The sequence below is a fragment of the Typopeltis vanoorti genome, chromosome 8 (assembly GCF_054136105.1).
Source record: "Typopeltis vanoorti isolate ZY-2024b chromosome 8, IOZ_Tvanoo_1.0, whole genome shotgun sequence".
Lineage (NCBI taxonomy): Eukaryota > Metazoa > Arthropoda > Arachnida > Uropygi > Thelyphonidae > Typopeltis > Typopeltis vanoorti.
The window spans coordinates 45,867,106-45,884,306 of record NC_143556.1 but is presented as its reverse complement, the minus strand read 5'-3'; the positions used below and the strand labels follow the sequence as shown (position 1 = coordinate 45,884,306).

Below are 17,201 nucleotides of genomic sequence, written 5' to 3'. Positions count from 1 at the left end.
GAATTTTTTGTATGTTGTAATTAATATTAAAATGATTTGTTGATTCTTTCAAAATAAAATAATGGAGTTTTTAGATGTAGATTTTGTTTGGAAAAGAATTACATGATGATATAGGACAGTGAGGTTGAAAAAATTCGTTTCACAGAGAACAATTTGATTGAAGGGAATCATAAGAAATTATTGTAAAGGCTAGAGTGAAAATGTTTAATATTAGTGATACATGTTAATCCTGTGAAGGGTGGATGAGAAAAAGATAGTATGATTAAGCAAGAGTCTGCCAAAAGATTAAGACTGTTATGTTTGTTTGTTTGTTTGTTATGCAGCGCAGAACTACAGGTGATTGTCACATTTACAGCATTGGATGAATTTTGCAATCTGAAAGATTAAATGCCAATGATCTTTGTTTTAGTGACATTTTTGGTTGGTGCAAAATCAAAGCATGAAAAACAGTTCATGCTTTGAATTGTTTTTCAATCTGATGACCATTTCATTGTAAGAGCATGGTAGATTATACTCTTCTGTTAGAAACAGCAACTTACACATCTGGAAGACTTTTTAAGGTGGGCTTTTAAAGGATATTTATTCCCATAGATGTAGCTTTTATGCTGATTTTTTTAATATTTTTCTTTCTTTTTATATATATATAAATAAAGAGGAGGGGATTATATCCTATAAATAAAAAAAAAAAGTACTCCTAATCAGATAATTACTTGGAGCAGATGAACAAGAGAATGTAATATGTTCCCATGTGATGCATTCTTATTATATTCTTTTTTTTTTTTTTGTTTTAACACACTACATTGCAGACATATATATAATGCTGACTAGATCTTATAAGCAAATGGAAAGGTTGAGCAAAGAATTTGTAGATGATATGGATGTCGATAAAATAGATCTCACGTTTTCTTAGGTGTGTTTCCTAAACTTCATGAGTTGTTCAATGTAAGCCATTGACTCTTCTTTGACTAACTTCATTGAAATTTGGTGTTTGGAAGACATGCAAATATTTTATTAAATCCCATTTTTTTGCCAGACCATTTGTAGGGACACAAAGAAGAAAAAATAAAATAAAAAACACACTGAAATCATTGTAATACTCTCTTCTGGCTAAGTGGGATTTAAGAAATTTGGAATTTAGAATGAACACAAGATGTCAGTGTAGTTCCATTTTGAAACTGCACTGACATCTTGTGTTCACTCATTAATTTCCATATGATAAATTTTGAGGATGATAACATTTAATTACAATGTTTCGATATGATATAATTATTTGCTAGCTGGAATAAATAATAAAATTGGATTGATTATAAAGCATGAATACTTTCAGTTATTATTTATAGATAATGTGAAATACTTGAGCCATATTTGTATATATTTCATCTGAAGGGGCACTGGCAGTTTCTAGTGTAGGAGAATCATTTTCTTTATTTCATTTTTTTCCCCTTCTAATCTAAATGTAAAATGTCATTAAAGCTATTACTTCCTAATAATAAAATGTTATTAGTTAGAAATAGGGGATATCAAAGATTTGTCCTTATTTCATAACTGAAGCAAAAAAAAAAAAAAAAAAAAAAAGGAAACTTAGAAAGTTTTTGAACATTTAGCTATAGAGCTTACGAGAATATATTCACCAGCATCAGAGGTCCCTTATCTTACACTAACCAGGTGTCCACATAGTCATCTTTTATTAGTGCCTTTGATAAGTTTCACTGGCTTGACAGCTATTTTGAACTGATTGGTGCTCATCAGAAACCAAAGCAAAAATTAAAGAGGTCAGGGAACCCTCATTTATTATCAAATAATCCAATATCAGTTGTTTTTGACATGAGGGAATTCTCGGTTAGTGTATAAATTGTAATAATCGAAATTAAACGAGATTTCAATTGGATTGATTATAAAGCATGAATACTTTCAGTTATTATTTATAGATAATGTGAAATACTTGAGCCATATTTGTATATATTTCATCTGAAGGGGCACTGGCAGTTTCTAGTGTAGGAGAATCATTTTCTTTATTTCATTTTTTTCCCCTTCTAATCTAAATGTAAAATGTCATTAAAGCTATTACTTCCTAATAATAAAATGTTATTAGTTAGAAATAGGGGATATCAAAGATTTGTCCTTATTTCATAACTGAAGCAAAAAAAAAAAAAAAAAAAAAGGAAACTTAGAAAGTTTTTGAACATTTAGCTATAGAGCTTACGAGAATATATTCACCAGCATCAGAGGTCCCTTATCTTACACTAACCAGGTGTCCACATAGTCATCTTTTATTAGTGCCTTTGATAAGTTTCACTGGCTTGACAGCTATTTTGAACTGATTGGTGCTCATCAGAAACCAAAGCAAAAATTAAAGAGGTCAGGGAACCCTCATTTATTATCAAATAATCCAATATCAGTTGTTTTTGACATGAGGGAATTCTCGGTTAGTGTATAAATTGTAATAATCGAAATTAAACGAGATTTCAATTGACGATGTGTTCTTGCTCTCGTAAGATTTCTGGCTAGTCTCTGATGAGAACCACTCAGCTCAAAACAGCTACCAGCCCAGTGAAACCTTTATCAAAAGCACTAATAGAAGACAACTGTAAGAATGCCTGGGTTGTGGTCTTTTTTATTTATTTTTCTTTTCTTTGATTTTTTTATTTATTTAGTTGTACTGCAAAAGTTTGTAATACAACTAAAGCAACTCAGTGCCAAGGATTGTATTCACATAAGCTCTGCAGTCAAATTTTTGGAACCTCTCAAAATTTTTTTCCCTTTCCAGCTCTGAAAAAAGGATGGGGCCTTCTATCTGTTTTAACATTGCTGAAATGAAGCCTTTGGCTTTTTTTGGGAGTCAGTATTCGTTTTTAATCTGAAAACTGATTTCATTTTCAGGACTATCACAAAATTATTTCAGAACCAATGGACCTAGGCACCATTAAAAAGAGACTTGAAAACTGTTGGTATTATTCAGCTGAAGAATGCAAGGAGGATTTTCAAAAGATGTTTACCAATTGTTACGTATATAATAAACCAGAGGAGGTAAGCAGTAATTCCTAATATTGATGTAAAATCACAAGTTGCCATTTCGAAGTTTTAAATACAGTTTATTATTATAGTTATTAACCTTCCATCAGCATATTAGCTAATCTAGAAGAGCAGTGCATGAATCACATGAATTGCCTAATTTGTATTTTTGCCGTCATAATATATGTAATTTCTCTAATGGTAGAAAAAAGAAAATGGGAAACTAAAGACACCCCAGAGGGAAAATACAATATAGAACCCTGAATGACAAATTGAGAAGGGAAGCAAAAAAGAAGTAGAAAAGATTGGCTTAAAAAACAATGTGAAGAAATGGAAAATTATGAGAGTGGGAAGGTATGATTCCTTATATGAAAAAAAGCAAGAAGCATGAATCACGGGAAATGGAATTCGAGCTAGAGGCATAGAAAATAAGAATGGAGAAATCATAACACATCATCAAATTCCTACCATGTACCCTCAAGGGGTGTACAGGATATGATAGTACTACATGAAAAAAATTACATCCTTACTAACTTCCTATCTACAATTTTCATCCAAATCAGTCTGTTACTTGTCAAGACTCCAACATTATCAGATCTTATATTTCTATCGTCTTAGGCACTTTGTACCGTATCAATCCACCTATATATTGAACTTCCTCTGGGTCGTTTTTCTGCCAACCTGGCAGAGAACACTTGTTTTGCTAATCTTTCTTCTGTTTAAGTGACCATACCACCTGAGATTAGCTCTGCTAATGCATTCCTGGATGTTGACAATGTTGTTCTTTCCTAATATCCTCGTTTTTAATGTATTGCCATTGATGCCATCTGTTCACACCTCTAATCTTTCTCAGGACTCTCATATCTGTGGTTTCTTTGGTCAAGTTTCTGACCCAGCTCTCAGATCCATAAGTTAAAACTGGTTTGAACGCTGTCTTGTATACAGCGAATTTAGTGTTCCTACTAATTTCTCTCTTATTCGATATGAATTTATTCAGTTGACTTCCTACCATACCAGCTTTGTTGATTCTGTTGTCTATTTCCATATTTAATTTACCATCCTTACTAAAAATCCTGCCTAAGTAGCTGAAATGTTTTACTTGTTCCACAGGTTCCCCATTCAAAACACAGTTGACATTTTCAACAATTCTATCTATTTTCATTGTCTTTGTCTTTTTATTGCTGACCTTCATACCATTACAACAGTTATTCAATTTAGTCAAGGAATCTTGCAAACTTGTAGTGGATTTATTTAGAAGTATAACATCGTCCGCATAAAGCAAAGAGCCGATATTTACATCTCCAATTCTGATATCATGTTTAATACCACTTTCCTTCATAATGTGATCTATATAGATAATGAATAACAGAGGGGATAATGTACATCCTTGTCTCACACCAGATTTAACATTAAACCATCTTCCTGTACTTCAATTCTAACTGCTGACTTGCAACTCAAATAAAGACTAACTATTGCTTGATATAATGCCCCATTGGCACCATATAACTGTAGTGTATTGAATAGCTTCTCTCTTGGCACCTTTGCGTATGCCTTTTCCAGATCGACAAAACTTAAATACAGATCTTTGTTATATTCTCCTGCTTTATCAACTAACTGTTGTAAAGTGGAGATCTGATCCTGACAGCCTCTGTTTGACCTGAATCCAACTTGTTCTTCACCAAGCTTTTATTCCACAATTCTTCTCAACCGTTTCTCAAGTATACTGGCATAAATCTTGCCTGGAACACTCATTAGGAAATTTCTCTGTAATTCTCACATTCAGTTTTATTTCCCTTTTTATATATGAGTACTATGAGAGCTCTACTCCAATCATTGGGAAATCGGCTCTCTGTCCAGGACTTCTGAACTATGCAGTGCAGTCACTGTAAGACTTTTATACCACCATACTTCAGCATTTCTGGTCGAATATCATCTACTCCTGCTGCCTTTCCATATTTCAAGCCTTTTATGGCTTTTTCTACTTCAAGTATGGATATGTATTCTTGACTGTATGCCTGTTGAGTGTTTTTTTACCACTGTGCTATCACTGCTTGTTTCATTTAGCAATTTTTCGAAGTAATTACTCCATACTTTAAGGATATTTTTTTTTTCCTGTTTTCATGTCACCTTTATCATCTCTAATTCTTTTTACAGCACCCTTTCCTCCATTTCTGAGCTTCTTCAACAACCTCCAGAATATCTTGAGACCTTCTTGATATTTATTTTCTATGTTCTTACCAAAGTCTTCCCATGACTTTTGTTTAGCTAGTTTTACATTGTGTTTAGCTTTCTTACATTTGTCTCTGTATTCTCTAAGAGCAAAAGCTGACTTGTTTGCCAGGAACTTTTGATATGATTTCTTCTTTTCCTTCACTGACTCTTTGTGCCCACCATGGAGTTTTGATTTTTCTATCCTCGCAGACAACCTCACCACATGCCTCTCTGTCTTAATCACTGTTTTCCTCAGAGCTTGCCAATCAATCTCCAAGGTCTGGTTGCTGTTCTCAAACTCTTCATTTTTTCTTCAATCATGTTTGTGTATTTTAGTCTGCAGTTTGTATCTGAGAGCTGCTCAACTTTTATTCACATTAAAAGTTTTTTACATGTTATTGTTTTCAATATGAAATTCAATTTCATACTGCTCAAGACTAAATGGTGATCACTTCCAATTTCAAATCCTCCGTACGCTCTGCTGTCCTGCACCAGGGAGAAAACATCACTATCAACAATAACATAGTCAATGAGACTTTTCTTATTCCTTGCCTCTTCTCTCCATGTGAATTTGTGCACATTTTTATGTTGGAACATTGTGTTAGTAATAACCATGTCAGGACATGTCAGTCCATGTCCTGAGCAGAAATCCAATGGGTATTTGCCATTATTATTAGTGTTGCTCTTTTCTCCAAATTTTCCCAAAATATTTTTGTATGCCTGACAATCACTTCCTACTCTGCTATTTAGATCCCCAACAAGGACCAACTTTTCCTTTTTCATTGTGTCAGTAGCTTTCTCTAGAGCCTCAAAAAATTCCTCCACTTCTACCTTAGTAGAGCCTTCTGTGGGACCATAGGCACAAATAAGTCTCATTGTCCAGTTTCCCATTTTGATATTTCCCCGCATCACTCTGCTTGAAATTACCTGTCATTCAAGAAGATTAGTCTCGTATTTAGTGTTGAATACTATGACTACTTCTTCTTTTCCTTGATTGTCATTGCCTGAATATAAGATTTTGTATTTATTGCTCAGAAAGATCTCACCAGTTCTGCCTTTTTGTTTCAGTCACTCCTGTATATCGATCTGGTACTTATCCCATTCCTCAGCTAGTTCCATTTCTTTGCTATTCAGGTGGCTTCTTATATTGATAGTACCAATCTTGAACTCTGGTGATACTGAGTTGGGGTGTGTTTTAGGGTTTCTTCCAGTAGCTAACATTTCGCTGTTTGCCCTGTTTGGCGAAAACAACAGTGGCCTTGTTTAACCAGGCATGAAATTCTGTCATGTTGTACCATCATTCTATATTTTGGTTTAAGCCAACAAGAGTACAATTTGGTCGTCTAAATCCCCAATTGCCAGCCCATCCTCATAGATACCTAACAGGGTGCACCACGAGAAGGTGAGGATTGGATATTAGGTCTGAAGCCCTGGTCGGTTCTTCTCATTCCCTTAAAGTAGCTTAATTTTTGCTGTTTGCCCTTGTTCCCTGGTGAAAACAACGGTGGCCTTGTTTAACCAGGTGACTCCCCATCTGTGATGTTGTACCATCATTCTATATTTTGGTTTAAGCCAATAAGAGTACAATTTGCTCGTCTAAATCCCAAATTGCCAGCCCATCCTCATTTGTTCAGCATCCAGGTAAATACCTAACAGGGTGCACCACAAGAAGGTGAGGATTAGACATTAGGTCTAGAGCCCTTGTCGGTTCTCCGCATTCCTTTAATGGCTTTGTGGACGTTTCTTCTCAGTTATATAGCTTCGATCCTTAAGCACCCGTAATTAATTTAAAAAAAAATATGGACTGTAAATCAGAAATTCTGAAAGCAAAAGCTTGTATTAGTGGCTGCTAGGCATGTATGTTCTGTTTGACTAGTGTGTGGGGTGGGTGTACTTTTGCACAGCTTAGAAGGAAGTCATGCTCCTTTCCAATAGGTCCAGCTTAATACTGCTCTGGAAGCATTAGTAATTCTCCTGTCTGTGAAATTTCTTATTACTATATGTTCCATTTAATTACTTCAAGGTGCTGAATTAAATGAAATAGACTGATCTTGGAACTGCCTGAGCCCATTATTGTTATGGGTGATTTTAATGAGCATGGTGCTCTGTGGGGGTAGTGCTGACACAAATGGATGAGGTATCATTGAGAGAATACTTGACAATAATCTCTCTCTTTTCAATAATAGTACAATACCTTCTTCCATGTGCCTTACCGCTCATATTCTGCAATAGATTGTTAAATTGTGAATGAAACTATGTTGTGTAATTTATTTTTTTTCATTCACATTTAACATTGCTTATTATATATTAATCATGATTTGTATAAAAATTATTTATTATTCATTATATATTAAAATTATTTATTATTCATTATATATTAAAATTATTTATTTATTATATTAAAATTAAGGATTACTATTTAATTATTTATTCTAAACTTAACCTACTATTAATTTATTAGGCAATAATATGTGTAGAATTTATAATAACTGAAATATATATATGTAAAGTAACGAAAAGTGTATTATAAATAATTGTATACGTAATGAAAGAGCTGATTAAGTAGCTCAAATATTCTGTTTATTCTTATTTGTGAAAATTTAATGTTATGTAATCACTTATGTAAGAGTAGAGCGTTGTATTACATTAGTGAAATGTTTACGTTCATGCGTTGTCATGGAGACGCATGAAATAAACAAGCACGAGTCGAAGAGTGCGTGACCTGGGAACCAGAAAGGAGAAAGGGGAGGCAATAAGGATTTTTATTGAGAGAAAAGGGGAGATTTGCGGAGCCTGTAGGAAAGTAAGATATAAGCAAGGAAGTGAAAGAAAATTGTAAATTCTTTAGTGCAGAAATTCAAGAGCATAATGTTTAGAAGTAGCAAGGAACGTAGTGAATCTTATACTCAGCTGCAAGTGAAATCAGCTGTTGTTATAGAGGAAAACTGATGTCGTAATCGAATAAAGAACTGGACATTCAATGGGAAATTCTGATTAGTTCCAGTTAATCTTGGATTACGTCTTAATTCTGTGTTGCCCTGAGAAGAATATAATGAACTTAACTTGTTGTAGAAAAGTAAACAAGGAAGGATATCAGTACCTTATTGCTGTTTTTTTAGAGTAGTGAAGCGCGATTAACAGTAGTTCAGTTAAAGCGTTGGAGAATTTTATTTAATGTGTTCTGCTAGCTGAAATAAGTTAATTCATAAGAGTGCTCGCAATAAATTGATGTATTGAAGATTGTATCTGGTAAGAGTAGTCATACATGTTTGTTTATTCTAACATTAACTATAACGTATCTTCGAAGTTCAAGGTCCGAAATAAGATTGCTTGGAATATTGTCTACCTTGATTAGTGCCTGCTGTGAATTTAAACATTAAGTACAACTGATAGATATGTGCAGACTGATCAAATGAGAAGTTTTGTTGTATTAACTTGAGTTAAGAAAACTTGTAATTTTGAAGCTGTGAATTGTATGTTAAAGTTTAGAACATTGAATTGGAATGAGTGACTTAGCAAGATGTATTAAGTTATTTGTATTGTTTCATTTAAAAGTAGAATTCTTGTATTTGTTATATATCATATATTAAATGTTTTATTTTGTTAATCTAAATATTGTGTTTGCCTGAATTCCCTTTTATTGCACCGCTCATAAAAAATTCAAATCTTGCGGGTGCCCCAAGTAGAATAGTAAATAATTCGGCCTAAATAAATGAGGAGACTGCTAACTTAATTAAGAATTGATCCTACTATTTTATATAGACTAATCTAAAAATAGGGTGGCGCAGTATAATCATAAATTTCCCTACTTTTGGATCGGTGATCAATTTGCAATTAGTTGTTATATTGATAAGAGTGACTTGAACCAAGATGGCGGATTTAGAACACAACATAAAAATAGAACGTCACGACAAGATCATACCGTCTGTTTTTTTTTTTCCCTGCCAATTTTCAGCTTTCATTGATCAGGCAAGCCAAAAAGGATCGAGTATGGGGTATATTTCATGGAAACCTATCATAACAAACTTAATAGGTAAACATGCTTGGGCAAATCATATCTGAGATATCAGACGTCAAAAGCAGTCTTCAATCCAATTTACATCATCGATTAATAAAACATCCTGTGCAAAAACCTATATGGGATGATATCCAGAAAATGAAAGTAGATCCAGGACAAGTTATTTGTCTACCATTGACCATAATGGATGTGTTGTTGCTGATTCCAAATCTATTGTGTGGAGACTTTGGAAGAAATTTTTATCAGAATGTCAGCAATAGCTTGATGTCCTCCTGAAATTTTAGTACTGAAAGAGCAACAAGAGTACAGCAGATAAATTTTATTACTAAAATTTACTAAACTAATGGGCTTGAGCCATACAATCAGGTAGTTGTTAAGGAGGAACTAGAAAGAGCAGTTTTATCTCATCCCATTGCAGTAAGTCCCGATGACATCTATTATGACAGGAATGTCAAACTCAATTGGACTGCGAGCCATTTGCCATAAAATGTATCTGAAGTGGGCTACAAAAAATTTTTTTGACCAACAAAAGTTGCACTAATTAGAATCGAAGGGAAATGAAAGAATGAGTATAAACTGGAAAATTAATAATGAAAATTTAATTTATTCTAAGTCATTGCAAGAACTAAAATAATAGTATAATGATTATGACAATTCAAAAAAAAATATTTTTTTAATTATATTCAGTACTGGTAACCCCATATAACGTGGTACTTATACAATGCAGTTTCGATATAACGCGGTCTAAAAAATTGTAGAAACGCTTTATCTTTTCATATGTTTTTCACTGTGCGACTTAAAAAAACTTTATCTTCGTTAAATTTGTGTCTGCCCATATCCTGCATGTAGTTATAAGTAGCGAATTTATATTAGGGGAAATACCATTTACCACACATGTCAATTGTTTACCACAAGGGTGTTGAACTGGTGTCATTGGCCACATGCGGCCAATGACACCTCAAGAAAAGATAAAAAGAAAAGGATGGCTGCTTTTTATAATCAAATAAACAGAAATACCGTATTTACTCGAATATAACTTGCCCTCACATATGACTCTCACCTCTGATTTTACTTTACGGATAAAGAAATTAAAACTTTTGCATATACATCGCACACGAAAATAAAGTTTAACCACTTTCAGGTCAGGACGATAACTCGCTCCTTGCGAGTTATCGCCCTGACGAAAGAATGAGTTATACTCTTTCTTTCCCTTCCTTTCGATTCTAATTAATGCAGGTTTTTTACTCAAAATTTTTTGCTGCCCACTTGAGATATAGTTTTATGGTAAATGGCCCGTGGTACAATTGAATTAATCCTGAAGTGACAAAAAGATGACCATTTCTATCCACCCTGCACTGAATTAAAATGAAATCCACAGGACTCTTATTCTGTATATCACAAAGGTTTTCAGGTCTGTTTATTGCTACCTTCAAACTCGTCAACAAAATCTTCCAGCTCTTGTAATCCACCTTACTTGAGTAAAACAGGCAATAAATTATGACTCCTGGTTTACCATATAAAGTTTATTGTTGAAAATTGTCTTCGTTTTCTGCCAGGAAAGCACATTAAAAATCATAAATCTGTTAATCTCAAGCTGAGCACTTTATTTTATGGTGAGTTACATAATTAATATGTAATGCTCTTTTATGTAAAAAAATATTTTTATAGTAATGGTCACAAACTGCAACGAAAGGGAAAAACCAACATTGAAAAGAAAACTCATTTCTCTTGAAGAAAAAAATTAAAATTGCGGATCGTTGAAAAATGGAGAAAAACCGAGAGCTGTTGCAGGGACTTTGAATTTAAACGAATCAACATTCAAACAATCAAACAAAATGAACACAAAATCTGAGAAAGTGTTATTGCTAGGTCAACGGTGAGTGTAAAGCGTGTTGCTCGTGTACGCAATATTCTAATAGAAAAAATGGAGAAATCTCTAATGATTTGGATAGAAGATTGCACTCAAAAGAAAATTCCTTTAGATGGAAATCTTATTAAACAAAAAGCTCTCAAAGTTTATAAACATTTATTGTTCAGATCAGGTGTTCAATGCAGATGAATCCGGGTTATATTGGAAAAAAATGCAAAAACACATCCATATTTCGAAAAATGAAAGATCACCTCCTGGATTCAAAGTTTCCAAAGATAGAATTACTCTTAAGTTTATGTACAATATGTAATTTTTGTAATTTTATACTATATATTTGTTTCATAGTTTGTTTTCTTAACATACATAAATTACCTGAATTATATAAAAACATATATAATAAAATAAATAAAAATAATTACATAATTTTAGCAGGAGACTTAAATGCAAGAATTGGAAACACGAAAATTAATAATAATATAGGAATACATGGAGAACACACTCTAAACAGAAATGGTAAAAAAATGATTGACTTTGTTGTTTATAATAACCTAAAAATAATGAATTCTTTCTATAAACATAAATATACTTGGGCAGCAAGAGGATGAAAATCAATATTAGATTACTTCATATTAAATGAAAAGAGATCAAAATTTTCACTAGATGTTAGAGTTCACAGAGGATATGAAATAAGCAGTGACCACTTCCTTGTTAAAATAAAATTAAGATTATCACCTAAATGGCTACAAGTAACAAGAACAGAAAGAAAAATTGAAACATTTGTTTATCAAACTAGACTATTGAATGACACAAATGTACAATGGCTATATGAACAAAGAATTAACCAGTATCTAGATAAAATAAAACAAAATGAAGAAATAGAAATAGAATGGCTTAATATAAAAACTATACTAAATGCAGCAGCAAACGAAAGCTTAGGAAAGACCAAAAAATTCAATAAAAGAAAAAAACTGAAGATCTGGGATGATACAATCAAAGAAATAATCAAAAAAGAAAAAAGAAGCCTATCACAAATGGTTAAGCAGTAAAAGATTAGAAGATGAAATAGAATATAAAAGAATAAGAGCCATAGCTAAAAGAGAAGTCAGAAAAAGACATAGAGAATCATGGAATAAATTTGTATCTAATTTAGAACATGATTTATATAAAATAAGACCCAATGTATATAAGATTTTGAAACACCTAAATGCAGATACCAAAGAAAACATAAAATTAAACACTGAATTGAAATTAGAAGAATTTCTAAATTACTACACAGAACTGTGGACAGACAAATATTTTAAAAAAGACAACTGGCAAACAATTAACAAAAATGAAAAGGAAATAACTGAAGAAGAATTAGAAATCAGCCTGAAAGAAACAAGAAACGGAAAATCACCTGGAGAAGATAAGCTAGGTTCAGAACTATATAAATACGCAGGAACAAGATTCAAAGGAAGACTCTTATTATTTTTAAATAAAATTTACTCAATTGGTATCCCCCCAATAGAATGGAAAAAAGCAATTGTGATTCCTATCTTTAAGAAAGGTAATAGAGATGACCCTAAAAACTATAGAGGTATCAGTATACTAAATTCATGTTACAAAATATACAGCAGAATCTTAAATAACAAACTAATGAAATATTCTGAAAACTTTATTCTAGAGGTACAAAATGGATTTAGAAAAGGACGATCATGTATAGACCCAGCCTTCTGCCTAAAATTAATAATAGAGAAAAGAAGAGAATATAATTTAGAAACACATATTGCATTTATTGACTTTGAAAAAGCATTTTACAAAGTTAAAAGAAACATATCATTTAACATATTAAAAGAAAGACAAATACCAAATAATATCCTAGAAGCTGTCATAAGTATATATGAAAATAATCAAATACAAATAAGATTAAATCATGAGCTATCATATACAAGAGAGATAAACCAAGGGGTCCAACAGGGATGTCCCCTCTCAGCAACTCTTTTTAATATCTACTTAAATGAAATAATAATAAAATGGAGTAAAAATTTACATCAAGGAATTAAACTTTCACCTACAGTTAACTTAAACACTCTCCTCTTTGCAGAAGAGCAAATAATAATTACAAATTCTGAAGATAATTTACAGAAAGCTATTTTAAATCTAAATGAGATATCCAAAGATTATGGTATGATAATATCAACGGAAAAATCAAAAACTATGGCCTTTAAAGGACAAGATCCAGCAAGAACTAAAATAGTATTAGATAACAAGATCTTAGAACAGGTGAATTCATTTTACTGCCTAGGATGTATGATCACTTATGAAAATGAAAAAGATATAAACATAAAAATTGCAAAATATTTAAAAATAACAGGAGTAATTAACTCTATATTTAAACCAAACCTAGTTCAAAAACAAACCAGGCTAAAAGTATACAATACATTAGCCCTACTGGTCTTAATGTATGGAAGCGAAATCTGGACAATAAAACAAAAAGACAAACAAAGTTTAACAACAGCAGAAATGAAGTTTATGAGAAAAACTGCAAAGTATACCTTATTTGATCACAAAAGAAACGAAGATATTATGAAAGAATTAAACCAAGAACCAGTAATTGAAAAAATTAAAAATCTTTCTGTTTTTATTCTTAGATGCATGGAACACGTTCAAAGAATAAAAACAGAAAGATTACCAAAACAAGTCTTAAAGTACCAGCCATTAGGAAAAAGAAAACCAGGACGTCCTCTTAAACGATTCAACGATGACTTCTAAGGCCGGAACAGGCCATACTAGGCCTAAATCCTTGATACGTATGATGATGATATAAAAATATTTTTTTCTTCAATATGTCATTGTTTGTATAATTTAAAAAAAAAAAAAAATTGGTTTCGGAACATAACCCTACATTTTCTATGTGATCTGAGTTTCGCATAACGCTGCATTTCTATGGAACCTAGCGTTATACGAGGGTTACCTATATTTACAATATCTAGCATTTAAACCAAATAAAACCGATTTTAAAATATCATTTGAAGGAATTAAATATTTATACAGTCTATAAAAGTACAAAGTCTCATTAATAACCATTGCAAAAATTTAAATTTACAGAGCCTCCTATTTGAAATTTTTTGTGCTTATATGTTGAAATAAAATAGTATTTTTTGGGAAAAATGCATAGTTTTGGCAATTTTTTTTAAATTTCAGTGATAATTTGGGGGCAGATGATAATATTTTGTGGTAAAAAAAATATATACTTATAATTATAGTAATTAAGTAATTTAATTTTATTTTTTCCCTGACAACATTTATTGTTAACGCTTGCCCAAAATTTGGACTCAAACATTGAGAGCATGCGACCTTCATTATGGCAGAAAGTTTGATGTTGGTTAGATCTGTGGGCTGTTTTGTTACCTTTCATACATGAGAATAATTGTTCACATAAATAGGCTATTCCAAAATAACATTGAATATTTGCTGCAAACTTTTTTGGATGTTTTTGACCTAAATATGTGTATATTTTTTGAACACTGACTTCTCTATTATTTTGGAAATCAATACAATAACACTTTTTTTTTTCAGTTCACTTCAAACAATATCATATTTGACTTAATTTGTCACTTTTACATTTGGCAATCCTTGCGTGATATGCATAGAGATCCCAATTTTATTTATCATTTCTTTTAGCATCTAGAATATTCTTTTATCTTAATATTTATATAAATATATATATTTATTTATTTACTTTTATCTTACATTGAAAATTAATGCATTATTAAAAAAAGCAGTGAATGTGGTTGTAGAAAAGCTTGCTTAGGTGGCATAAAACTGAAAGTGATTTTTTTTTATTTTTATAAAAGGTTCACCTGGATACTACTTTTTGCAATGCTACTAATAGTTTGTGTAGCATTTAAAACACCAAGTAGCCCTTGGCCACAGTGCTTTAAGTTATAATAGGTTCATGGCCTTCTATGGATGTGATTTATGTAATAAACAGTTATGCATCACTGATAATATGGTGTCTTGGACAATAGTAAATAGCTTTGGTCTAAAATATTTGGATTTTGTATTTCAAACAGTACTTTTTTTGTTTAAAATAGGATGTTGTTCTTATGGCCAGAACCCTTGAGAATGTTTTCAAATCAAAAGCTGCCGGCATGCCACCAGTGGTAAGTAATAATCACAGATTTGTCTAGATATTATAATTAGAAATTATATAACGCTTTGTCTTACAGTGCCGTTCTTTGCGTAAAGCTGTTGAGACTGCTATTTAAACAGTGTTTATTTTAAATGAAGATTACGTGTAATAACAGGTCATCTAGCAGTACATGAAACAAGTCAAAGAAAGACAATTGATTTCAAAGAGTTGTATATATTCACATTAAAATGCATGGACATAAAGATGAGGAATAGAAAATATTATTAAACATTATTAATTAAAGCTTAAAATGAATCAAGTAAAATAATGTTTTGATATCCTCTCTGCACTGGCTCACATGGATAAAATACACGAACTATTTTAATTAAGGGGATAAAAATCCCTTATTATTTTACAGCCAGTATGCGAAACTCTAAGATCGAAAATTACCATCTACGAGTTTCATGCCGAAGAACTATCGGCGAATCCAAGCGTAAGTGCCTTGGTGTTGTTTGTACAACACCAAGTCAACTCGAAGCAAAGGTGGAGCAAGCCTCCTCACTATCCTTGATATTTTCTCACAATGTGGAAACACAGCTCCTAGGATATGTAATACTGCTTTACATTATGAGGAGAGGTCATAATGTAAAGCAAAGGTGGAGCAAGCCTCCTCACTATCCTTGATATTTTCTCACAATGTGGAAACACAGCTCCTAGGATATGTAATACTGCTTTACATTATGAGGAGAGGTCACTACCCAGACCGGTTCAACCTTTTTTGGGGGTCTCATCAGTGAGTAGGTAGACCTGGATGATATCAAAGTTTAAGTGAAAAGAACTTGCATACCTTCCCTATACGAATACCCGAGTGGTGTGCCCATATATATTATATTATAATTAAGATGAAAAGCCAAATGGCATATATATATATATATATATATATATATATATATATTTTTTTTTTTTTTTTCTGGCGAAGTTAATTAAATTAAGGGGAATAAAATCCCTTATTATTTTATAGCCAGTATGCGAAACTCTAAGATCGAAAACTACGATCTAAAAGTTTCATGCCGAAGAACTATCGGTGAATCCAAGCATAATATTTAGGATTTTTCATAGATCAAAACCTGAGCAGCTTTCTGCCTTTTCACTCTGTTCTTAATCTCTTAATGGCAATCGTAACTGAGGGACCGACATTGTTCACTGGCCTTAGTGCACTGACATTTACTTTATCAGAAACTGTTGTTCATTATTTTAATTTTTCTTTACAAATTATTTTGTGCCCAATGAAAAAACAAATTTTTTGTATGAAAGTTATTTTAAAATGTGACGAGATCAGTTTTGGCAATGAATTTATATACTGGTGGTAAATTTGCCATATTTTATTTTTCAGATCAATGGAACAAGATAATTCATGTGCTTTGAGTTTATTGAAGTATTGCAGAAATTATTTGTGTGCTATTTTCAAATGCCATTGAGTTACTATGTTAATATTTATAAATAAATATTTTTAAGTGACCTATGAAAATAGTGAATTTTTTTTTTTTTTTGATAGAATACAAATGTTTAATTAATGTGCAGATTTTTGAAAGTTCTCTGTATACTTTTGAAGCAGCAATCTGGTTAAACAAGAATTTCATGTTTTCTTTGTGAATGGAACAGTGGAGTTGTAATTTCTTTCCTATTTTAATTATTCTCCACAGATAAATCTTTATTCCTGGCTTTAAAAATATTCTTAGTAAAAATTTAGTGAATGTGACATTGGGCCTAGAATGGTGAATGTTTCTTTACTACAAATTCCTAAGTCTTTCACATGGTGTGGTCAAAGAAGATATTTATGTATGGCCCAGACTTAAGAAAATTGGCTACAGAAAAAAAAAAAAAAAAGAAAAAAAAATCAATGAACAGTGATCACAATTAAAGGAAAAAACAGTTGGTTGGTTTCCAAAATGTAATAGCAAAATGCATGGTTAACA

General features: G+C 31.9%; 1 protein-coding gene across 9 annotated transcripts in view; it reads left to right on the top strand.

Annotated features, from left to right (window-relative positions):
• LOC150103963 (bromodomain-containing protein 2-like) overlaps positions 1 to 17,201 on the top strand; it is a 539,719-nt gene that overhangs the window by 121,250 nt on the left and 401,268 nt on the right. For all 9 annotated transcript variants that reach the window (XR_016548723.1, XM_090397216.1, XM_090397208.1 and 6 more), the window contains 2 exons: positions 2,881 to 3,027; positions 15,188 to 15,256. Coding sequence is in view for 8 of the 9 variants with exons in the window: in XM_090397216.1 (XP_090253342.1) it covers positions 2,881 to 3,027; positions 15,188 to 15,256 (216 nt within the window). In the remaining variant the exon portion in view is untranslated. The remainder of the gene's footprint in view (positions 1 to 2,880; positions 3,028 to 15,187; positions 15,257 to 17,201) is intronic.